This window comes from Chelon labrosus, assembly GCF_963514085.1.
Source record: "Chelon labrosus genome assembly, chromosome: 7".
Classification (NCBI taxonomy): domain Eukaryota; kingdom Metazoa; phylum Chordata; class Actinopteri; order Mugiliformes; family Mugilidae; genus Chelon; species Chelon labrosus.
The window spans coordinates 16306618-16332589 of NC_140343.1; the positions used below are offsets into that span (position 1 = coordinate 16306618).

General features: G+C 41.2%; 3 protein-coding genes across 4 annotated transcripts in view; all 3 read right to left on the reverse strand.

Annotated features, from left to right (window-relative positions):
* unc13a (unc-13 homolog A (C. elegans)) overlaps window positions 1-2105 on the reverse strand; it is a gene marked incomplete at its 3' end in the record, with an annotated part of 41405 nt that extends 39300 nt beyond the window's left edge. The window contains exon 1 of the mRNA XM_084548801.1: window positions 1995-2105. Within this exon, the coding sequence (XP_084404927.1) occupies window positions 1995-2016 (22 nt within the window). The 5' untranslated portion in view covers window positions 2017-2105. The remainder of the gene's footprint in view (window positions 1-1994) is intronic.
* Window positions 2106-3536: 1431 nt separating this feature from the next.
* On the reverse strand, window positions 3537-9128 carry hmg20b (high mobility group 20B). Of its 2 annotated transcripts, none has more exons than XM_084547650.1 (9): window positions 9087-9128; window positions 8597-8764; window positions 6443-6643; window positions 6063-6183; window positions 5876-5925; window positions 5720-5786; window positions 5417-5632; window positions 5151-5283; window positions 3537-4226 (listed from the first exon to the last, which is right to left on the reverse strand). In XM_084547650.1, exons 2-9 carry the CDS (start codon window positions 8675-8677, stop codon window positions 4214-4216), a joined length of 882 nt encoding a protein of 293 aa, XP_084403776.1. In that variant the 5' UTR covers window positions 8678-8764; window positions 9087-9128; the 3' UTR covers window positions 3537-4213. The 2 variants fall into 2 exon arrangements, with proteins under 2 accessions (XP_084403776.1, XP_084403775.1); XM_084547649.1 differs by having other exon boundaries at window positions 5876-5928.
* A 3603-nt stretch (window positions 9129-12731) lies between these two features.
* Window positions 12732-19304, reverse strand: LOC311490394 (elongation factor 2b-like). Its single transcript, XM_084547845.1, has 13 exons — window positions 19219-19304; window positions 17819-18033; window positions 17272-17453; window positions 16583-16794; window positions 16170-16348; window positions 15939-16044; window positions 15393-15645; window positions 15023-15218; window positions 14555-14921; window positions 14102-14455; window positions 13826-14008; window positions 13513-13645; window positions 12732-13104 (listed from the first exon to the last, which is right to left on the reverse strand). The coding sequence occupies exons 1-13, from the start codon at window positions 19219-19221 to the stop codon at window positions 12911-12913; spliced, it is 2577 nt and encodes an 858-aa protein (XP_084403971.1). The 5' UTR covers window positions 19222-19304; the 3' UTR covers window positions 12732-12910.
* Window positions 19305-25972: the final 6668 nt, after the last annotated feature.

The following is a 25972-nucleotide window of genomic DNA, read 5'->3' on the forward strand; positions in this document are numbered from 1 at the left end:
CAAACACATTCTAATATAAAAGTTCTGCACTAAATCTTCATGAAGGTTATGGTATTCAACATTTGTTTGGTTTGTGGTACTAATAAATTCTTTTGTGTTGTACCTTCACGTGTTTCTATTATTTGACAACCCCGTGCTAGTCAACAACCATGTCGAAAGACACATCCCATGATCGTGGAAAAGATGTTAGTCTGTTTGAGAAGGGCCAACTCACTGGCATGCATCAAGCAGAGAAAACATCTAAGGAGATTGAAGAAACTACTAAAATTGGGTTAAGAACTGTCCAAAGCATTATTAAAAACTGGAAGGATAGTGGGGAACCATCGCATTAGGGTAAGAAGAGGGTCAGATGAAGTGATGCACCCATCATGCCTAGTGTCACTGTACAAGCCTGTGGGGGCAGTGCTATGATCTGGGGTTGCTGCAGTTGCTCAGGTCTAGGTTCAGCAACATTATGTGTCCAAAGAATGAGGTCAGCTGACTACCTGAATATACTGAATGACCAGGTTATTACATCAATGGATTTTTTCTTCCCTGATGGCACAGGGCATATTCCAAGATGACAATGACAGGATTCATGGGGCTCAAATTGTGAAAGAGTGGTTCAGGGAGCATGAGACATCATTGTCACAAATGGATTGGCGACCACAGAGTCCAGACCTTAACCCCATTGAGAATCTTTGGGATGTGCTGGAGAAGGCTTTGCGCAGTGGTCAGACTCTCCCATCATCAATACAAGATCTTGAAAAATGAATGCAACATTGGATGGAAATAAATCTTGTGACATTGCGGAAGCTTATCGAAACAATGCCAGGCAGTGTAGTTGCACAATCATCCAACCACTTTCCACCTTGACCCTTACGCTGGTCAATTTAAATCAAAACTAATTTTCAATTAGTTCATTAAAACATATTAAGACTTGACAAATAGAGGTCTCCAGCCTTCTGCTCTAAATTTGGAGACCCCATAAATGCATAAAATGACCACTTCAACCAACGACCACAGGCCTACTCATCTTCTAAATGCTCACTTACTAAAGCTGCATGCTGACAGCCAAGGGCTCACCACTGAATCAGTAATACCCATTCAATCTTAGAGGCTAAATGTATTTTGAGATCATTTGTTTCTCACGTGAGAAAGATAATATACAACATTAAATAATTCATAGAAAAATCACCTCCCCATCCCCACCAGAAAAAATAAATAAATAACACAAGTGACTGAATGTAGATATGTGACAAGCAGGGAGACTGCAGGGCGTTTACAGTACACAGTAGGAGGAAAGCAAGGCATCATATTAAAGACAGATTCAGCTGCGTTTTTATTTTATTTTATGTATTTTTTGTAACTCAATCATTGGGAGAAATGGAAGATTATTGCAACGAGTCACGTGGTTTAAAGAATTATATTGTAAGCTGCTGCACACGCCTTTTTTTACCTCTGCAAAAGCTCTCAGATAATAGATCTTCACTCGTGGCAATTTTTAATCCAAATGCTGTCTGCTTCTTTGAAATGAACACTCCACGCAGAGCCAAGCTGAGGGGAGATTACATCTCGCTTTACTATGTTTGACAGAGGCAGCCAAAAGCATACACCTACTCCGTGAATCGATCCGGTTGTAGCTGTGGCAGGTTTTGTAAAGAAAAAAAAAACAAAACACGAGCGTGTGTCATCGAGGACGGCAGGGGTGCAATATTTCCAGGTTATAAAATAAAATAAAAAAAATAGAAGACATATGGAAAATGCAAAAACTGACATGAGCCTCATTGATGAGATTTCCCGAAACTGACATTTAAAGAGCAGTTTTACAACGTGCCTTGTGCAAGACGGTTACACTAACATATCCATGGTTGGATTTTTACCATTACAGGTGAACGCACAGAAGCTGTCAAAGCGCTATTCTGAGCTATTTCAGCTGATCACGGCAGCAGCGAGTCTGCACGGGAACTGTCTGCAAGTGGTGCCAAGAGCAAGGTGTGTTAGTTTCCTCTTACCTCCAACACACAGCAATGACATTTCTTATGCGCGCCTTTCGTGCAGGGTCCAGCTTCTTCACCAGCTTCTGTGTTGGCTGAGCCAATCTGTGCAATAAATAGAGTCCGGGGGTGAATGGCTGGGGCTGGGGATGGAGATGGAGAAGCCTACCGTCGCTGGTGAGCAGGACCAGGGGCCGACAGCGTTAAGTTAGAAATGACAGGAATGAAAATGTTCCCACTTGGAGAGTGAACGCCAGCGTCTCAGTCCTCTCTTTTTTATTTTTATTTTTTTATTTTTAAAGTGGTATCTTCATTTGAGACTCTTCCCCTCTTCCTTTCGCTCTCAGCTCTCCGGTCCCCAACACGCAGCCATCTTGTTCAGCTTCAGCATCACCGCTGCGTGGACAGCTCCTGGCAGTGACGTAGAAGCGCGTGGTGATGGTGATGTTGGGTGGGGGGGCTGAGACACCGCCAGGATTTTATCTTCTGTGTCCGTATTCAAATAAAAATATCACAAGGAAAACTCCCTGATATCAGCCTGTTTCCCGTTTTCACGAAGACGCTCAATAAAAACACTGCGCGTTTTGTTTACAGCAAAGAAACACCACAGCTCCAAAAGTCATCAGGAAAAATAATTACTAGAAATGAAATGGGTCAGTTTGGGGACATTCGCCTTCACACACACTGGTACCAAGAGTGTCTGTTACAATGCAAAGTGTAAAGTCACGTATCCTGCTTTAGCTTTGAATGGGAAAGTTTGTTTTTACCATATTTAATATGCTCATTATTAAAGGAAATCACAGGATTACAACAGTTGCTTTCACTTTTTTTTTTGTAACTGAGCTTTAAACACTGTGCGCAGGACTTAAAGTGACATCGGTTTTTGAAATGCATGTGGCATTGGGAGTTTCAGATTTAAACATTTCAGAGGTGCAAGGACTTTCTTGCAAGAACGTAATTATTATGCACACACCTGATGCCGAGGGATAGGTTCACTGGAAGCTACTAAATAAGTTTGCAAAATACAGAAAAATAAAAACAAGTAATTTGTCAGATTCTTCTTTTTTTAATAGTATTTGTATTCCACTGACCAAACCTGAGCAAGGCATTAAACACAAATCCTTGCATAGTAAAAAAAAAAAAAAAGTTATTTGCTTGGCCTTTTGTTCTTTTATTGGATATTTTTATGTGGAAAGAAACAGGAAGAGGGATCATGGAACAAAGGGAGTGCGCACTTTGTCAAACTTACCACAGGTCATTCCTCCCTTCCTCCTGCATCCTAAAAAGCATCGGACCTGACCCACGAACCACTCTAAATCTGGTCCAATGTTATGTGAGCCAACAGCTCCCCCTGCTGGAACATAGTGTCCCCTGCATTATTTAGTTCTACAGTGACTAAAGTCACATTATAGCATATTTAAACTGTTAAATCTAGTTGTAATCAGCATTATGTTTTGCTATTTGATTTAAACTTAGGGTTCGGGCGTTTTAAATAATTCTGTGCGTTTCACAAAATAATCAAAAACCAATAATGCACACATTCCTCTTAGGTTGGAAACAGTGCGTTCAGTATGATTTAATGAACATTTGGAAAAAAAAAAATACAAATATACTTCACAAATATATCATTATCTGACAACAAGTGAAAATGTGTGCCCATTCCACAGCCTGGAATTTTCAGTATAAATCCTAACATGCATCTCCCCATATTTAATTGTCACCCCTTCCAGTTTTTCATTTTTTCATGCATTCTAAATAACACTACGTACACATCCTCCACCCACCACATGCCAAGTGGCATTTATTGTAAACGGATCATTGATAGTTAGACATGCTGTATTGGACATGTCGTAGACCTGTAGATTACTGCTTAAACAAAGCTACACAATGAAGTAAGAGTCGATTTACTTAATTAAGGCAGTTCAGATGGTAAAATTACATTATATTTGATGAAATACCTGAACTGTAAAATCCTGTGACGCTGACATAGAAACTGACATTCACGAAATAAAAAAAGAAAACACGTGTAGGAGCACACATGCTCTACAGAATACACATATTCATGAACAATAAGCATGTACACACGGGGATGTGTGTGAAGAATTTGTACCATTTGCTTTGCCAGCCTTACCACAATCTACATGCTCTGTTGAAGGGCACTGACTTGACCTAAAACCACCAAGCCTGTCATGCGTCCCTGTGATCCAAGAATGAGCGTCTCTCTGACTGGAATCTCCTCATAACTTCTCGCTGACAATGTATGAAAGCATACAGTTAGAGAACAGATTCACACACTGATATTTAAAAATATTCCCTCCCTACGTACAGCTAGGTAATGGACACTCGAGAGTTAACTCAGCAGATTGCAGTCAAACCAGATTTCAGTATCATTTTGACTCATTGGCGACAGCAGTAATTTCTACGCTTACACCTTGGACTTTAACAGCCTTATTTGCTTCCTTGATGAGAAGACTGATACCACTCTCATGTAAATATGTATCTGGAGTCAGCTGCCAGTAAACTTAACTTAGCATAAAGACTTTAAAGCTCACTAAATAATGTTAAATTTTGTTTGTTTATTAAGAACCAAAACTAAGTGGAAAGTGGAATCTTCGCATTACTAAAACAATAATCAGCAGCACCAGCGTCTACACAGGAGGCATGGAGTGAGCGGCACATTAGCTCTGGTGCTCCATCCGTCTGAAAATGATACGTTCAGGTGCAGCACTGAGTCCCCCGTGTTTTGGCAGCTGTTTCTGGCCACTGACTTTATCTGTTCACAACGACATGATCATCTAGAGCGAAGAAAATGTAGGCCAGCTGAGCTCTTCCTAGCCTCCTGGCCTCGACGGCTTGGTGTGTCACGGCCCTTAAGGTTACACTAGACACTAATTTCTTTCTTTTTTGATAACAAAGAGTAGACATTAAGAGTAAAACACGTTTGCAATACTTATAGCAATTTAACCACTAAAGTTAAAAAATGAAAAAAAAAATCAACATTACAACATTGCACCCAATTTGTACCTACTGCACTTACTTATATTGGAAAGGTAACGGACAGCAGGTTCATAAGAAAAGATGGATTGCAGTGACTCTATATGCTGTTTTAAAGTTCCCAATCTTCTATTTTAAAGTTTCCAACCCATTAGATTGAGACTGGGGAACATTAGTTACCTGTCCAGGTTAGAGAGAACCTCACATAGCTGGTTGAGCAGGGCACGGTGTTTGTGGGGGTTTCCCTCAAGCACTCCGCTGAGACGACTCAGGTATGAGTCCAGGTTTCCGAGAGATGCCGTCTCACCTGTACCTGAAGAATCAAACATTCTTGAGTTCACATGAAAACAAACCTCTTATGAGAAGAAAGCCTGATAACATGAGATCTGATACCACATACTATCTGTTTGCCTTCCTTCTGACTAAATACAACCAAATGTACAGACCTGGTAGAGGGACTGATGACAGACTGTTGACCAGTGTGTGCTTAATGGCCAGCAAGTGCTGGTGAAGAGCCTGAGTACGCTTCTCGTCCTGCCCCAGTTCAGCCTCCAGGCGTTCTTTAGCATTGTACATGTCCTTAATGTGCCGCTGCAGCACCGCATTCTGCTCCTCAAACTCAATGTTGGCCTTCCGAAGCCGCCGCAATTCAGCCTCCCGAGCTGAAAACACAAATTCAGACCGTAACATTAGCACTAAGCCAGGCCGAACACACCGCGTGTGATCGTGATATGCTGGTTCTCTGCTACCTTTGTTCTGATCAAGGAACTCCTCTGTGAAGATAGGGATGTCAAATCTGCTGGAGAGGTCAGAAGCCTGAAACAGACATAATCCGCAACTTAGCTCTGTAAAAATTGATGTGAAAATGACATTGCAGAGTACACAGATATTGGAGTGTCACGTACCTTTGCTACTGATGACCCCGAACCTGAACTGATGATGACTGATGGAGTGTCTTCTGAAAGAAATAAATAAATGTTTGTGGATTAAATAGATTTGACTCACGGGGCGCAGACAAATGCTGAACAAACATATCACACACAAGCAGCAATCAGCTTAGTTATCATTAGGTAAGCTGGGGTCAGCTATCACCTTTTTTGATCCTCTTGTCTTGTATCTTGGCGCTGGTGATCTGATAGGCCTCCGTCTGCTGATACTCCTTGAGCTCCTGAGCGTACTGCATCTTATCCCGCTCCGCCTCATCCAGATAGCGCTGTCAGGACACAAATAATGTCGCGTTAATTTCAAGTGACATAAAGTCTCAAGAAACAGGTCCTTGGTTATATGAATTGTTATCTCTTGGAAAAACATCTACACAATTTAATGTCAGCAACATCTTAACTAATGTGGTTTCTGTGCATGACTGTGCATAAAAGCTCAACTGACCCACAGTTAAATAATTAAAGCTCTGTTCTCGCAGTACTGTGTTGTATTGAATTAACTGTGCATACATAGAAAAAAAAAGAAGCTACCTGTTTGTCGTTCGGGGCTAATCGTGTCCACTCAGCTCCGAGTCTCTTGGTTATTTCTGGGAATGGTAAGTCGGGGTACCGGGCCCGCATGTGTTCTCGCCGCTCATTCAGGAAGCGGACGTATCCTGTTACCGGTGCCTTAGGACCATTTGGTAGGACCTTCTTTCTTTTCTTTCCCTTTGGCCAGCCTCTCTTCTTAGGCTGCAGAGAAGGAGAAACAGCACTCTCAGAACACCATAAAATACACACAAATCAGAGCTGCAGCTAGTGATTATATTAATGATCAGTTAAGATCTGCTGTTGTATTTTCTCAAATAATAACGTGGTTATTAAAATATCAAGAAATAGGCAAGTCTTCAACTTGCTTGCTCTGTCCAACAACACTCCAAAGCACAAAGGTTAATAAAGTTACCATCACAGAAGACTATGGTTGAGTGCACACTTGGCAGGGTTGGTTGAATTAAAATAAACGCAATGCAAATGTTGCTAGCACAGTCCATTTGAAATAGTGTGAGAGCTGCCACATAAATCTTGGTGTGCACCAAACAAGCGGACTGTGACCCACTTGTTCAAGGGGTCCAAGACCACTTCCAGGCAACTTCTGGTGTGCTTCAACTGGGATTTGAATACAGCACAGACCAAAGGTGTAAGCACCGTGCTTAGTTTGATGATCTCAAAGGACAGAGCATTAAAGCATATCAGGATTTTCTTGTCATTCAGTAAGTATGTCGTCCATTAAAGTTCAGTGTTGGAATCGCAAACTCCTTTCAGCATGCATATATTTGTTTGTAGAACAGGTTGTCCCTAACATTTGAATATTTTGTCATGTCCTCACCCGTCACACACCAAAGGGGATTTATTTTAAACCGGCTAATTGACTTGCTGTATTGGTCATGTTGTGGACCTGCAGGTAACTGCATGAACATGTTTAGGACCAAATCTACAGATTACACATATTCACGAACAATAAGCAACTTTTTGACATTTGATGCTTCTTCTGAATGTGGTCCCTGTGAATGGTTGTGCATAAAAGCCAAATCATACACAGTTAAGTCAAAGTTAAATAGTTAAAGCATCAATAAATGAACAGTTCTTGCAGTACCGTATTATATCTAATAAACTGTGCGTACATGGAAAACCTAAAATTTTTATTCCTGGCTCTATTTTTGACCCATTTACACATTTTATAAACTGTAAGTATGACTACCACGGATCTAACAAGCACATTTAGCCCAGACGTTCTACCACAAACGTATCTATAAAAACTGTTCCAAGGAAGGAAAAGCAGTGAACTGGTAACATGGTCAAAGGTGGTCAAGGCTCACTGGTGCATGTGGGGAGAGAAGGTTAGACCCATCTGGTCTGATCTAAAAGCTACTGTAGCTCAAATGGCTGAAAATGCATATGCTGGTTCTGATAGAGGTGTCAGAACCCACAGTACCCACGTAGCCGCAGACCAGACAGGGTGCCTGTCCATTGGCTAATGCGCCCACAATGAAAAACAACGTTAAGGTTATGGTACAAGTCAAAGCAACATCCACATATACACATAGGACCCAGGTTTCCCAGAAGAACATTACACTGTAATGAGAACATCAATGTTATTCACTTCACTGGTTGGTGGTTTTAAAGTTGTGGCTGATCAGTGTGTACCGCCTTCACACAGGTTACAGTGTTTGTTTTTGCGTTGCAGCAGTGTTTGTTAACCATGTGTCATCTTTACGATCGTCATTCTTATTAATATAATCATTCTTTTGTGTTTGTTTTTTTTTTTTTTTTGGCTCTAGCTGTTTCATTACTCCATTTTGTACCAGTCTACTCAACAGATAACATTATGTTGCTGTGGAGGAGCTCAGACAGACTCATCTGTTTAAATACAAAAGTAAAATGTTCCATATTTATCCCCTTCTGAAACTCTATGCAACCTTTGTGAAGGAGGGTTTCATAATAGTGTGAATTACCTTTAGTTAGCCAGTAGAGCACCTTATGAAATGGCAAATGGCTGTATTACTAAACAGTAACGATGTAACTATGCAAAATGGCCAATCAAACGCCCAGCTGTAAAACTTGACACCCTCCTTCCACATAGTATGGATGCAAAACTGAACCCTTTTACAGATCCTGTTCTCTCTGGTCAGATGTTGCAGTACCCACCTCTTCTTGTGGCTGATCCGCTGTGTGTGAAGCTTTGGGCTGCTGTGAAGCATCACTCTGCTCTTGTTTGATCCCCCCCATGGATCCCCGTCTGTCCAACTCAGTAAATTGCAGTTAAGTGCAAAACAAACAGCCTCAGTCCGTTAGACTTATTCCAGTGGAAGGGGTCTGTGCGGAGTAAAATGGGAGAAGGTGAAGATGCGAGGTGTAAATTTCATGATTAATTGACGAGATTTTTTTTATGCTAACCCGATCGTTAGCAGCTCGTTGTGGCTAACGTTAACTGGTCGCTGCTCTGCTCGCACACACGCTCACATACACAACGGACAAAATCCTCACAAAAAATGTAATCCAAACTACTGAGGTGGAAACATATATACGTATACATACAAAATAGGCATTCAGGCAATTAAAAATGGCTATTCGCTCAGGGGAATGGTGGTTTTAAAAAATTAAAGTCTAGTTTTTGGATAAACGTTTTATTACTCACCCGATAATGAACCTCTCGGCCAAACAGGAAGAGAAGTGTAACTGTCACCTGATTGGTCGGCAGGGAGACTCGTGATTGGTTGGTTGAATAACTACCCCCCCCCCCCCCCCCATTAAAAACCAGTATGTGCCGCTTTTCTAAATAGTAGGAAAACATAAGTAAGACGTATCTTGAGGGTCAAAACTAACCGTACTAACTCGATTATCGTACTTTAATACATGTAAAAAGACTCTCAATACGGAAATGCCAACGTTAAGTAACAGGCTCTTTAAAATTGTGGGCATGTATTGTTCTTAATTCATTTAAACGAATTTGAAAGACGTAAAAATGCGGTGTTTGTTATTGTAATAGGCTTTATTAACAGTATTTTTTTCAATAAATGTCTTTTATATATTATGTTTTTTACACTACCCATAGCTGTTTATTTATATTTTGGCACAATTTTAAAGCAGAAAGGAAAACAAATATATATATAGATAGCCCCCACCACAAGGAGTATTATTTATTTATTCATTTTTAAATCTTCCTGAAATACTTGCCTATTGTAGTTTGTTTTTTCTTTTCCACAATTTTCTTTCAACATGTAGCAATGGGTTAAAGAAAAGGAAACCAACACATCTGAAAGCAGACCATTCCCAGCTCTCTTTGGAGCTGTCCTCTTGTTTTATGAATGTTGAAGACATTTTTCACAGTATGACCTCTTGTTTCCATTCAGTGTCCCCCAGTGAGCAATGGCAGCGTAGGTGGAGGGCAGCCATCTTTAACACAGCTGTTTGCCTACTGTCACAAGTCAAAAAAGGTCCATGTTTATAAGAAGAAATCTGAATATCACAGGAAAAGGTTAATAAGGCAATTATTTTAGTTTTCAGACAATCATGTATGACATTTTGAGGTGCTGTGTTACATGATGAGAATTAAGTCTTCTGCTGCTAAAACAGTTTGAAATACACCAATCAGGCATAACATTAAAACCATCTTCCTAGCAGTGTGTAGGTCTCCCTTGTGCCTCCAAAACAGTTGACTCATCATAGAGTGGACATGGGCCTTCTGAGGGTGTCCTGTGGTGTCTGGCAACAGGATGTTGTTAGTGGGGGCCTTTGGGTCCTATGGGTTGAGGGGAGTTGCCTCTGAGGATCATCTCACAGATACTTGATCAGTTTTGGATCTAGTGAATTTGGAGGCCAGGTCAACACCTTGAGCTGTTTTTCACGACTGCAGACCTGTGCATGGATCCAACTCCATCATCAAGTTCGCAGACGACACCACCGTGATTGGTCTCATCACCAACAACGACGAGACAGCCTACAGAGAAGAGGTACAGCACCTGGCCACATGGTGCGCCGACAATAACCTGCTCCTTAACACCAGCAAGACCAAGGAGCTCATTGTGGACTTCAGGAAGGAGAGAAGAAGCACGCATGACCCCATTCACATGAACGGAATGGACGTCGAACGTGTCTCCAGCTTCAAGTTCCTGGGGACCCACATCTCGGAGGACCTGTCCTGGACCACCAACACCTCCAGCCTGGTCAAGAAAGCTCACCAGCGCCTCTTCTTCCTGAGGACACTGAAGAAGAACCATCTGTCTTCAGCCATCCTGGTGAACTTCTACCACTGCGTGATTGAGAGCATCCTAACCAACTGTGTCACAGTCTGGTATGGAAGCTGCTCTGCTGCGGAGCGCAAACACCTGCAGCGCGTAGTGAAAACTGCCCAGCGCATCACAGGAACTCCACTCCCTGCCATTGAGGACGTCCAGAAGAGGCGCTGTCTGCGTCGTGCCCGCAGCATTCTGAAGGACTCCTCCCACCCGGCACATGGACTATTTTCCCTCCTGCCCTCAGGCAGGCGTTTCAGAAGCCTCCGGACAAGGACCAGCAGACTGAGGAATAGCTTTTTCCCCAGAGCTGTGATCTTACTGAACTCGAACCCCCGCTGACCCCTGCTGACCCCTACACACCAATTCACACCCCTTAACTCATCATTCAATCACTGACCAAAGACTTTTACACCATCACCACTGCACTACTGGACTACTCTGCACATGCTCACTTTATACAATCTGTTTGCACAGTACTATGTAACGAATATTGCACTAGTCTAGTAACTTAGATAGCCACTGCTATTATTTATTTTTGCACTGTAAGTTGCTCACGTCATCTGTTTTTGTATCGCCTAATTTATCATCTGCCATCTCCTCTATTGTAAATTATGTTATGCTAGTTCCTGCTTATAGACTACTCACAATTAACGAACAAATCCATCTGTATAATATGTTCATAGTACCTCACTCAATCGTTATGTATATCTTGATCATTAACCTGTATATATGGTCTCATCTGTACATAGGTTCTAATCTGTAAATATTGTCCATATGCTGTACCATACTTATTTACCATAATATTTATGCCACGTGCACTTACTGCCTATTGCACTTCTGGTTAGATGCTAAACTGCATTTCGTTGCTCTGTACATGTACATGTGTAATGACAATAAAGTTGAATCTAATCTAAAAATCTAATGTTGAGTTCGTTTTTGTGTGCCTGTGTCAACATCCACACGAATGCCAGGTACAAAAGCTTCCCAGCAGAACATTGTGTTGTCACAAGATGGTCAACATTACTCACTTCCAGTCATAATGTGGTGGCTGATCGGTGTGTTTATTATTGTCAGCTGTAGAGGAACATGGTGTTTTATGTGCAAAACCATTAAAATATATGGACATGGCAAAGTTCTGTCTCAATTTAGTGTTTCTGTCATCTAAGAAAATATCTATTGTCAAAATTTGTTCTTTTAAGTTGCCAACAGAATTACATTCAAAGCAGGAGATGCCCTGCCTATAATGTGAAGAATACAACAAATACTATTCTCCATCCATACATTTGGTTCCCCTGTAACATATCAGACATGGTAATGTTTGGCCCATGACCTACCCTGCAAATTACTTGGTGAAATAGTCATTTTGAAAAAGTTAGAATGTATAATAAATTCACCCATTTCTTTAATGTGTTAACATTGGATTTTAGAGTTAAAACTACAGTGTATAAAAAAAATGAATGCAATACTATATTTGGTTTATATGAAAGTGAAACAAATTGGCTTTGCACAAATTAAATAGATTTTCATTCTTAACTGTATACTGATGCTACAGTGTCTGCTGTGGGATAGTGTGGGTTAAAACCGAGTTAAAGTTTTGAGCTACCATTTGCACCAAATTGAGTTTGGCCTTAAGGTTTCATTAAATTTTGATTTAGAATCGATTTTAAAAACAAAATGTCTGCAGCCCCTCATGTTTTATTTTATTTATAGTATTTTTATTTACTTTTGGTTTTTTAAAGTAAAGCAGATTCCAAGAGGATACAGCATATCCACCCTCAGTGGATCTCATTTGCATTTAAGTGACTAGGCATCAAAATCTGCATCATACCCATAGGTTATATAATGAAGACTGTATATGGGGCTGCAACCAATACTCTTCAGTCTACTGAAAACAAAAATAAGCCAGTCAGCTCCTCAAAAGCAATTTGCTGCAAAAACAAAACTCAAACATTTGTCTTTGCATACCACCATATTTTCAGCAGGTATTTAAACTTCACTTCCATCAGAGAACCCTGCTAAAAGAAAGACGAAAAAAAAAAAGCCTGAACCATAAAAGTTCTTTATTTTTTTTTTTATTTATCGTTTACAATTTTTGTAGGTGTTTATTGTTGATTCTTTTGGCAAACATTAGTGCTCACGATGTTCTGTACAGTCCGGTCCCATAACATACTTATATTTGTTGGGCAGAGAGAAATAAGACAAGAGCCAAGCGGGGTCCAGGCTTCTACAATTTGTCCAGGTAGTTGTCCAAGGCTGGAATACCCTCCTTGAGACCCTTGCGTTTGCGTGTATCGGTGACGACAATACCGGGCTTGGTTGTAGAATCCAGTGGGTTTCCAGGGAGGATCTGCCAATGGTCGAACACACACTGTGGGAAGGCCTGGCCACCAGTGTTGGAACGAAGGTCAGCTGTGAAACCTGGGTACAGAAGGAGAAATGATTAAATTATGGGTATTAGGATCACTATGTGTAAATGGAAGTAGTCACAAATGTGGGAAAGAATGCATTTAACCCCATGTACAACAGATGTGACCATGTGCATGCAGTATAAGAATCCTTTTTTGCACATAATGACCAAATAAGACACCCACGAGAGGGCAGCCCTGACCACATTGTGTAGAATGAGTGTTGTACATTGAGACTGCAGTACATAGTACAATAGGGATTATGTTTTAAAAGCAGCAATCCTATATAAACACACTTCAAGTGAGACAATCAATGTAATTCTCCAAACTATCAGATAACGTGTTGGCATGCAGGAATGAAGTTAAACACACATAGCACTGGCTTTAGAGCAAATATCTCGCTCTTCTCAGAAGGACTTACCGAAGGACTCCATGACAGGCAGGTAGGCCTTGATGACATACATGGGTGTTCCCATGACCCTGGACTCCTCAAACACATGACCACGTCTCCTGGTCAACACACCGTAGATTCCACCAATTGCACCCTCAGGACACTGTCGAGTAGACATGATATTGAGAGAAACGGTCAAGTTTGGAAATTGACAATTTAGTTGGCTTTGTCAAGTATAAATTTTGATAGCTAAACCTCTGTGCCCTGCAAAACGCTAGAAGGAGCGGCAAACCCGCTGAACAAGTTTTACAGGGTAATTGGGAAATAAAAAGGTGGCACATACCTGGATCTCCACCAGGTAGACGGGCTCCATCATTCTGGGCTCGGCTGTGAGCTCGCAAGCATACAGAACTCTGCGGGCGGTGGGGATAATCTGACCACCACCACGATGAATGGCATCTGTGTGCAGGGTCACATCATGGACGTCGAAGCGAATGGCACGCATGTTCTCCTCACAGAGGACACCCTAAACGACATTCAGAAAGCAAACCATTTGAGAATCAAACTACATTTATTGATAACTAGTAAAAGCACTTTGCTGCATACTTCATGCTCTCACCTCCTTGACGGCCCACTGGAAACCAGCCACAACGCTGTCCTTGATCTCATTCAGGTACTGCACTCCCTTGGTAACATCCACCAGCATGTTGGGGCCATTTCCGTCAGGTCCGAAGCACCAGATCTTTCTGGCCTCACCGACGTCCCACTCAAAGTGGTCGGCCAGGAAACGGGCACGGGTCTTGAGCTCCTGGCGAGGTGCAACGTCACCCTTCTCAATGGCTTCAGCCAGGCCGTCTTCGAAGGGACGGGCCCTCATGAACAGACGGTTGTGCTTGTTGGGTGACTTGGACAGACACATGACACTTGATTCTACGCTGACAGTCTCCCTGTAGGACACAACGGGTTCGGATTTCTGAAAAGAAAACACAGTGTTAAAGCACAACTGTCCATCACTTCGGAAATGTATGAAATGTAAGTCGATGAATCCTTCTTAAGAGCCTCAATTAATCACCTTAATTGGAATGCAGGCATGATCTTCCTCCAAATCCTTCAGACAGATCTCCAGATGCAGCTCTCCAGCTCCAGCAACGATGTGCTCTCCAGATTCCTCAATGATGCACTGTACCATAGGATCAGACTTGGACAAACGCTTCAAACCCTCCACCAGCTTGGGAAGGTCGGCAGGGTTTTTGGCCTCCACAGCAACTCTCACCACAGGGCTGACACTGAACTTCATCACTTTCATGTTATGTGCCTGCTCATAGGTGGTGATTGTTCCTGTCTTGACAAGGAACTGGTCCACACCAACCAGACCAACGATGTTACCACAAGGCACATCCTCAATGGGCTCAACGTAACGGCCCATCATCAAAATGGTCCTGTAAGAAGCAAGATTAAGAGATCAGACAATTCAATTGTGACCAGCACCCGATAAATTCACCCCTTGTAATAGTTCAACACGCCAGACGTTGAAACCAACCTCTGAATTGGCTTCAAGTAAAGGTCCTCCTTCTTTCCAGGGACAAAGTTTGGTCCCATGATGCGTACTTTCAGGCCAGTGGACACAGACCCAGAAAACACACGCCCAAATGCATAGAAGCGACCCTTGTCACTGGTGGGGACCATCTTGGAAATGTACATCATCAGGGGAGCCTTGGGGTCGCAGTTCTTGATACCTGGGTGACCAATTTAGTCAGTATTATTACAAGAACCAACGACAAATTTAAGCCATATCTGGTTTTCTAAAATTCCCTGGTCACACCATTGGCAATTATTTCCATTATGCATGCAATGTATGTCTAACCCTTATATTCCTGTGCATGAGTGAAAAAACAACAACTGCTTCATACCCATGGCAGCTTCATCATCTCCAGGTCCTTCATAGAGCAGCTCACAACGGTACTTCTGGGCAGTGACAGGGGAAGGCAGATGGATGGTGATCATCTGGAGAAGGGCTTCTCCAGCAGGCAGCCAGCGACGCATGACAGCCTTCAGGAGAGGTTTGCCCTCCTTGTCCTTGTCCTCAGCATCCAACTTGATGTCCATCTTCTCGATCAGTTTGGCAGTTTCTTCCTTCTTGAAGTTCATGATGGCATCAAACACCTGGAAGGAAATGAATGTCAGCCATCAGAAAGCAATTTATCTCAAGTATGGTCAGGATGTTAACGAATACACTGGACTATGTGCCTGCTCAGGCTGAAGGTTATCATCACTGGATAGTCAGGTCAAAGTGAAGAATGATCAGTTCATCATTTGCAGGCTTAAAGAGCTACTGTATTTTACTTTATGTAAAAAAAAATAAATAAAAAAATTATAGAACGCAGTCCTTGTAACATTGCGCCCTCATCTTCTAAATGTACTGAAATACCGCTAGGGGTACAGTAAAGTCTCATTACCTTGAAGATGGGGTCCAGGACAAGAGCACAAAAGGTGCGGGGCAACTTCTTGCCATCAGGTCCATTTTGAGACTTGGAAAACTTTCCAGTATCCGTATCATAGAACCTAAAATAGCAAAGGCAAAATATTAACCCACAGAGTTAGAGGAATGCCGATATCTATGTTAGTTAATACACACCGTCTGTGCAACACTGCTTTTGGTAACCATGCCTTCTGTCTTAGTAACTCACCTGTCACCCCACAGCTTCTTCATCATGTCCTCCACCTTCTTGCAGCGCTCCTCTGCTGTCATCTGGGTGTTGCCCTTGGCAGCAAACTTGGCTGCGTACATCTCAGCAAACTGCTTCAGAGTGAAAGCCCAGCCATGGAGTCCAGATCCAAAGCCAACGGTTCCAATGACTGGATCGATCTAGAAAAGATCACAACCACATCAGCACATATGCCTTTTTCATTAAATGTTTATTATATATAATATCACTCATTATATTATTTGGAAAAAACTAAATAAAAAAAATATGATTGTCTATGGTTTTGGTGTGGATCACTTAAACTGAAATTTATTGCCCAGAGCAAATCAGATTCAACTGATCTTGCGTCAATACTGCCACATGTGTAGCACTTCAACGTTCAGGCTGCCACTCACCTGGATGTTACCCATTGGTTGATCCTCATCCTCTCCGTAAGTGGAAATGATGACGTTGACGGACTCAACGATACGCTGGAAGGTCTGGTAAAGGTCTTCAGTTGTAAGCTGCAACTCCAACAAGGCACGGTCCATCTTGTTCATCATCAGGACTGGCTTGATACGCTCACAGATGGCCTGACGGAGCACGGTCTCGGTCTGCACACACACACCTGGTTGGAATACACAATGAGACATTTAGCCCGTGGGATAGCAGTTTAAGTTACGAACCTTATTACACATCAGCAGAACAATGAGCTTTACTATGGTTAACATAGTATCGAGGATAATGCTTTCACATCACCTTCAAGCATGTGTACAATTTAAAGTAAGGAAACTAACTGAACTACTCAAAATCTGTTCCTTACCATGACGCTTCCCGTTTTTCTCTGTGCACCTGCTGTACTGCTGTTGATTTTTAACAACTAATTTCCATCATATGGATTTTTGCTTTCAGCCTCGTTAACTCGCTCACTTGCATGGCTGGCTTGTTTCCTTATATTGACAGACAACTCTAATGGAAACTCGGCTCTCAGTGCAACTTCCCTCTGTTTTCTGCTAAATTTCTTGTTTTGTTTTTAAACTTAGGCTGTACAGGTTAAAAGGTGAACACGGGAGAGCTTTTAAAGCATGCTCAGGTCAGTCCTCACCTGACACGCAGTCCACAACAACCAGGGCTCCATCAGTGACACGGAGAGCAGCCGTCACCTCAGAAGAGAAGTCGACGTGCCCTGGAGAGTCGATCAGGTTGATCAAAAAGCCAGAGCCGTCCCTGCTCTGCTTAATGAAGGCCAAGTCGTTCTCAGCCAGCTCGTAGTACAGAGAGATAGCTCTGTGGGTGAGGAAAACACGTTATGCAACACCAGACATTGATCCAATTTTTTGTTTATAAAGCACTAGATTTAACTAGTTGATTTATAAATATCTGTTTAACATCTGCATTTGTTCACCAAACCAAATGTTTAACAAAAAACAAGATTAGTCAAAATAAACTGTACTCTAGCTGAATAATGGCGTGTGAGGAAACCGCAGAACAAAGATATTTTTAAACTGGACACCTGCCACAAAAACTCTGCACTAGAGCTGCTCCTTCATACTGACTTACATTACACTACACTCACATTATCAAATAACTTCCATCTTACTACCAGAATGAGCGACAGAAGCGTGCAGTCAGAAACACAACAAGATGCTTACGTGGACTTGATGGTAATGCAACGCTCCTGCTCGTCTTTGCGCGTGTCAGTGAAACGCGTCTCTCCAGCACGAGCCGAGGCGATGATGCCAGCCTTCGACACCAGCGAATCCGTCAACGTCGACTTTCCGTGATCAACGTGAGCAATCACGGACATGTTACGGATGTTGGCCTTCTTGTCCATGATGCCCCGGATCTGGTCTACAGTGAAGTTCACCTGAGGGGACAAGATCAGATTAGAGCATTCAAACAAAGCATTTTAATGTGGCACTCTTTAAAACAAATCTGAAAAAAAAAAATGTCTACATGATCAAACTTGTTAGTATTCTTTGGTAACTCTTGAAAATTGCAATGGGCATTAACATGTCAGGAAGGTATTGACATTTCAAACCCTCTACAACCACGTTGTTAAAAATGCACTTCCTGTGAGTCTTAACATTTAGATCATCTTACTTGAGATTGATGGAAATGACAATTTCCCTGTGGGAACCTCCCAAAGGGATCAGTAAAGTTGTCCATTTAGATAATCTGATTTGAGATTTGCGTGTCTTAATCATCCCTTTCTTACGGTAACCGCACCCTCATCCATCTAAAATTCTTGCTGACGTCAGGTAAACTCAGCTGCTCTGCTCTCAGTGTCCGCCATCATCAAACATGACGTTCTCGGCGTTTACGTCCAACTTAAAATTAATCAGCCGTAGCCAAGGAGCAACACTATATCCACTTCACGACAAAGATATATTGACTAAAAATGACAAAGTAGCCAACAGATGATTAATAACAGCCGATCTAAACCAGCATTATATGTCGGCATGAACAGGCCACGTGTACAGACTTTGGAACTTGCTAATGCTAACGCCGGCAGAGCCGATCTACCGGCATATGATTCCTGAAACTCTAAACAAACTTAAACCCCCCATATTGGACATTTCACTCGTCCCACAACGGCTAATGGCTAATATTTTCCAAAAGCGACTCAAGTATCCGTTTCGCAACAATTACGTAGGACAATGCTCGTCATAACTGCCACCGTTAGCGCAAGAAGCCATCCTTATCAACGTCAGCGAACATAGCATCCCCACCCCAAGTTAGACAGTTCAACCTTTCTTAAAAGGACTGTCTGTACTTTGTAAATTTTCTATTGTAACGAATGCGATACATTAGGAGGCAAAGAAACCCTTGACAGATCAAAACGGCTACGCCTTAGGCTTTGTGGCCCGTTATGGCTAGCTGTACGGATGACAAAATGGTTGCCATTTTGATCGGAGCAAAAACCAGACAATGACATGCAAGTGGCAGAGCATCCTTACAATATTCGCATAATCACATCAGTATCGAAGGTTAATGGTGTAATTTCTAACCAAACGTTCATTTATTAGTCACAGAAGTATTATCAACTCACCATTTTGCCGGATGGTTTCGGATACTCTTGATGGCGAAAAGAGACACGAAATTTTACACTGCCCACCTCACGAGGTCATAGGCAGGGAAGAGGCCGCTGACGTCAGAAAACAGGGTTTTATACCGCGCGCGTCCCCACGTAACGTGACCAATGAACGTGACCGAATGTTGCGCAGCACGCTGTTTAGTTCGCTGCTGAAGCTAACCTTTACAAAAAGACAAGCACGAAGTTTTTATTCTAATAAAAAAATAAAATAATGTGCAACGCGCATGTGAATTACCAGTTATTTTAAAAAAAATACTATTTAAAAATATTTTGAAATTAAGAAGAGAGATTTCTGTTTAATCGAAAAAACTAAAACAAATGGGATTTTGATTTATTTTTATTTTTTTTGATATGTCTTTGTGTGGTTTTGCTATTCTAAAAGTGCACCTTGTTGTGTGTTAGCAAACCCAATATTTAAATTACATCCAAAAGGTCAATAAGCCTAGTCATGAATGAGTTTTTGTTGTTGTTGTTTTGTTTTTGTTTGTTTTTTTTGCTCAGGGGTCCTCTGCTGGTAGGTATAAGATGTTGCTTCCGTGTATATTTTTTTCATTTAATACGTCTGGGGATCAATAACATCATCATATCTAATTTGCAGTAACTGAACTGTGTTTTAAAAAGTGAATGCATGATTAAGGATTATATATTGTGTGTCCGCTGTCATTTTCAATTTCGCTGTATGATGTATAGTGTATTATACATTGTATAATGACAAATAAAGCACTTTAGCCTTTACCCCTATTTTAGTTTCTAAAAGAAACTCAACAGTTTCGAATATGTTACAATAATAAATATATTATTCTTTATTATTTATCAAAAGACAATTTATTAACTGTATTATTAACGGTCTTCTGTGCCATGCCACTTGGTATCTTTACATACACACTGACTCAAGTTATGTAATGTATAGGCTTTAACCATAAAATAGAATTACAAAAGTTATGGTGACCCCTTCAAAAATCTAAATTTATCTGGCAGCTGAAAGGCACTGCATTGACAGAATAATAATGTTTGCACCATGAGTAACCTGGTTATTACACAGCAACGTGGACAAGAACCACAGGGATGGAAAAGCTGCAGACAGCAGTATACTGTATGTGACAGTCAGCACCCAGCACAGTGTCCTTTACAATGCGTTCATCAGGCGCTGACTGCAGTGTGAGCAGATTTTCAACAATCTGGTGATGCACTGGAGGGACAGACTTTTTTAAAAAATAATCATGCACCTGAAACCTTCTGGTGCCCTGGCTGTCTGCCTAGCTCACCCTATACCTAAATTAAGTGAGGAAGTTTTAGCACAATTTAGGAGTGGAATGTCTTTTGTCAGAATATCTCTAGGTCATATTGCAGTCTGCATGTCTAAAATAGGCCTGTTTACTTTGTAAACATGAATCAATGCGAATCTCAAATAAATAGACTAGTACATGGAGGTCACTAAGGAACATTATTGTTGACTTTAAAAGAGAACTTTTGCACTAATCTATCATGTCTTACATGTCTTACAAAGGGTAAAAAATGTAGTTTAACATTATTTAAATACCTTTGACTCGTTTGCGTTTAAAGCATATCTTGGTCTTTTTTCTGGTGGGCCACCTGGTGGGCAGTCTGTTTTATTGAATATGACTCGTTGCTGGATTATTCCAGCAGATGGCAGCTCAGTTCCAGTTTTGGGGTTAGTATGAGGGTGTGTGTTCTTGTGAAGTCACATAAAATACAAATCAGCTGTACTATCATACTATTCATCTTACGCCTTCTACAATGTTACCCTAAACCAAATGAGAAGTGATTACATTGAGCTGGTCTTCTATATCCCTCTGAATATAATTTTGTGTGGGTATAGTAGCTGTGGATTATAACTCATTCATTCATTCATTCATTCATCTTCTGTAACCGCTTGTCCTGTGAAGAGTTGCGAGAGGCGAGAGGTGGGGTACACCCTGGACAGGTCGCCAGTTTATCGCTGGGTTGGATTAAAACTCTTTCAAGTAAGAATACCGAGCGGCACAGTGGCGAGGTGGTTAGCACTGATGCCTCACAGCAAGAAGGTCTCCGGTTCGAATCCATGGGCCGGCTGGCCTTTCTGTGTGGAGTTTGCATGTTCTCCCTGTGTCTGCGTGGGTTCTCTCCGGGTACTCCGGCTTCCTCCCACCGTCCAAAGACATGCTCATTAGGTTAATTGGTGATTCTAAATTGGCCGTAGGTGTGCATGTGAGTGTGAATGGTTGTCTGTCTCTGTGTTGGCCCTGCGATGGACTGGCGACCTGTCCAGGGTGTACCCCTGCCTCTCGCCCGATGACAGCTGGGATAGGCTCCAGCAGACCCCCGTGACCCTTAACAGGACTAAACGGGTATAGAAGATGATTACGCTTATAACTTACAGTAAATAATAAACTGTGGTTTAGTGGTTAGATAAGCAGCTCTGGTTTCGATCCACTCTTTGTCCATGGCTGAAATGTCCACAAACTGCTCCCTAGGAGCCTGGCATGGCTGCCCACTGCTCAGTGTGTGCTCACTTGGATGGGTTAAATGCAGAGAACCGATTTCTTGTATATATGTACATAACAAACAAAACTGACTGGATTTCGAAATAATCTATGGAATTTACTGTGTCATAAATGTCGACCCGTTTCCAATTATGAAATAATTCCATTTATAGCAAGAGTAAGCCAGATAACTTTGAAGGAAATATAAAATGATCACTTCTTCACTTTGACTTGAGGAAGACCATCTTAAGGTGGAACATATTATTAGTCACGTTCAGGTAAAGTGAAAATCCTGTCATGAAGTGCATGACCAACAATCAAATAAAGAAATGGACTACATAAATATAAACAATAATAAATAAATCCAGCTTGATTAATGTGTCCATGTAAAAGTATGTTTTTTTCCCTCACAAATTCACTCACGTAGAAGTAAAAGTAAGCGCTGTATGTTGTGTTGAAATAATTTGTATTTATGCAAATTAGTCAACACCGCTGCTGTTATTTTAACAACATGATACAAAATACCCTGGTTTTATCCTGGATGATGGCCCATTTAGCTAGCAGCTGGTCACCAAATAAGAAACTCTTTTGCATGTGTGTACGACCTAAACAATATTTGCATATTCTGAACGTCCTACCACTTTATTTATTTTCTATGCTTAGAGTAAGTTCACGTCAATTATTTTATTTTAGTTGTGTGAAGGGAACTCTCCAAGTAAGAATTTCATTGCTCAGTGTAACCTTTGCTGTATATCTGAATCGTATTCTTCTGTTTATTCTTCTATATTTCCATCTGAATGGAGAAAATGAGTTGAAAGAAAAAACAAAATAAGCATGAGAGCTTTTCTGTTTACCTTCAAATGACATGTTTGTTTTAGACTATCAGTGACAATGAACAAGAGAACACGAATGATGAAAATTGTTCTTGACAAAAGTTTTCTAGTAGATAAAACCTGTGCTCAAGTAAAAATGCAGGTCCTTTGTGAATAGTAACTCCCAGGCTCTTCAAGTGGATGGACCTTCCTCACCTCATGTCAGAAATACATCACTAAGACAAAATTGTACGTGTGTGCATAATATACATAACTACGTATATTATCAATAGATAAATATAAGCCTGGGGCGGCACAGTGGTGAGGTGGTTAGCACTGATGCCTCACAGCAAGAAGGTCCCGGGTTCGAATCCTTTCTGTGTGGAGTTTGCATGTTGTCCCTGTGTCTGCGTGGGTTCTCTCTGGCTTCCTCCATCCAAAGACATGCTCATTAGGATCATTGGTGATTCTAAATTGGCTATAGGTGTGCATGTGTCATCTCGCCCAATGACAGCTGGGATAGGCTCCAGCGCCCCCCGCGACCCCGCGACCCATCACAGGACAAGCGGTTACAGAAGATGAATGAATGAATGCAATATAAGCCTATATCTAATGATATTAAAAACCACAGAACTGAACAATTTATATGAATGTCACGAATGCACCTTTCGTGCGCTATTTGAGTAATGGATTTATTAACATACCGTTGTTCTCTTAAGGATAAACAATAACACTCTATTTGTGCATCTGTTAGTATGGACTACATATTTCCTTGCTGTGGCCAAAGATTTTGGCTGAATTTACCATACTAAATTGTTTACAAGCGAAAGTCCTTTTATATTTGCTTTAGATTTTAAATCATTGTTCCTCACATAAACCATGCAAGCATCAAGAGACAGGTAATCTGCGTCCTTCCAAGTAACCTGCGGCCTTAATGAAGGCGGAATGGTTTCTTCTGCTCTTTTCACTTTGTATATGAATGATCCAAAACACGAGTGATGTATGGTGAAGGATAGTCTTGTTAACCATCTGATGTATTCACAAGACTTAGTCATCGTGTCTCCCGACAGCGCTGGCTTTATAGTAGCTGCTTGTATTCTGCTCAAGTCGGCATTGACCGTAACTTCAAATTTAATTCGGAAGAGTGTGTGTCAGGATTTTTACAACCGGGCTGCATCAAAGGCAAGCATTTCAACTCATTCTGTACCACAGGTCGAGTGCTAGATGTGGTGCACAATAATTTTCTATGTATATATGTGATGATAAAGATGTGCAGCACAAATTGTGATACGCATTTCACATGTGCATTGGCGCCGCCAAAGGAGTTAAATCAACAGTTCCCTCAGTTATTTTGAATAAATGCTGGATATTATGAAGCCATGACTTAATGCAGGACTGTTATATTAGAATGTATTCATTTTCGCTAGTGTACCCAATGAACTGGCAAGCGAATGTGCTGTTGTGAACATATAAACATCGAATGTCCAAGGATGTGTGAAGAAGCATGCAGGCATTAATAACATTTGTAATTATTTTTTTGTACCTAAAAATATAAGAGTGTCTTACTATATTTTTGTTTCTCTCATACACTTGTTACCGTTCAGAAGCAACCTCGTAGGTTCCACATTCAGTCTCCCATTGAATGTTTGAAAGTCAGCCCTGTCCATGACCAACCTTATTGTGCATGCGTGTTAAGGGATGCATTGTGCTCATCTCCATTCACACACTGCTGAAATCTATTTTTCTTTGCCTTACAATGATAACACAAGGAAGAGCAGTATACCTGAAGATTCACATTACAGATTCTTCCCTATGTGACAAATCCCAGTGACACACTTCGTCACTACGTCTCAAACCATGTCCTTGTTAAGATGCATAAAAATATTCTGTGATTCATATGCCGGGAGAACAAAAGGTCAGAAATAGAAAACAATTACGCACAAAGTTAATAACCTGCGGGCTCAGGAAGTAAACTGTGTACAATGTTCTCATTTAACACACCTGATCTGTCCACCTAGCACAGAGCACTATGGCTCTCGGTGTGCTGACAAATCTGAGAACAACTGACAGGAAGAAAGGGCAGGCAGCTCAGCATGAGTAATTGACTATAGATTGAAGTGACACTGGACTTTTAGAGGGGTATGATTTCTCCCACAACAGGAGTCTCCCCATCAGCGTGTCTTGTTAAAATTCAAAGTTGTTTTGCTAAGAAGTCTTCATGTTATGCTTGTACTTAAAGTGACAGAAAGAGTCACTTTCAAAAATGAATTCAGACCTGAAAGTCTTCAACATCTGTGCTTCATCCCGACTTGGCCTCCCAACCCTCGCTCTCTTGCCTTGATCCTCGTTGTCATTTAGTCCTCACCAGACAGCCAGAACAGCGCATACATCAGTGGCCTTTTAACAACTCAACAACTTATTGAGAGTAGGCCTTTCAAGGAAACCATATTTTATGCATTAGTTTATGTTAATCTTCAATTTAAGTCCTACAAAATAACAAAGAGCAGCATATTCACAAATAACAGTCAGACAAAACACAAAACTAAAGATAACATTGCTGCTATAGTGCATACATCATCATCACCACTGTTGAAATGATCTGCCTAGGGACCTAAAACACATTTAAATAGCATTTGAAGTGTCTCGACAAGAACTGTTGCTCATACAGAGATCACAAGCTTCATGTCCCCCGGAGCTTCTTCAAAGTATCATTATGACAAACAGTAAGCAGACACAATAGACTGCATAAACCATGCAATACACCCCCCCCCCCCCCCCCCCCCCCCCTTTTGTGAAGACAAGTCCAAACCAATTCATTTAATGACCGTAGAAATTACAACTGCACAACAAGACAATTTATTTTCTTTATTTCTCTTGAAAACATGCCACAACTAACCCCACTAGTTTTTGAAGCTACATGTGACCATATTAGGATCACAAAGAGAGGCCTAATATCTTTTTAATATTAAATTATTTTTAAAAGAACCACAGGCACACTGGTCAGAAGAAGTGGATTTAGCTTGTGATATTGTCATGCCAAAAGAAAAAAAATACTAGGTTAGTTATTCATAACAAAAGATAAAGTTTTATAATTTTATGAGGAGGTTTTATTCGACTGTCCTAGAGAACCTGAAAGTGACCAGCGTTAAGTGCAGGTATGAACACACCTGGGACAGATCCAATCTCTGACCACATTCGGAGGTGGTCTGACATTTGTCCGCATTCCTTTGGTAGTGTCAACAACACACAATACTGTACGTCCTGAGTCACATTAAACACCTCCTACTGATCTCCTGGAAAGAAACGAGCACCGTAAGTGAAGTCTGTCCTTTAATAACCTTTCAAAACTTTGTATCCTTGTAGCTCTTAACTAACTAAATAATAAATAAATTAACAAATTAAATTATTTAATAT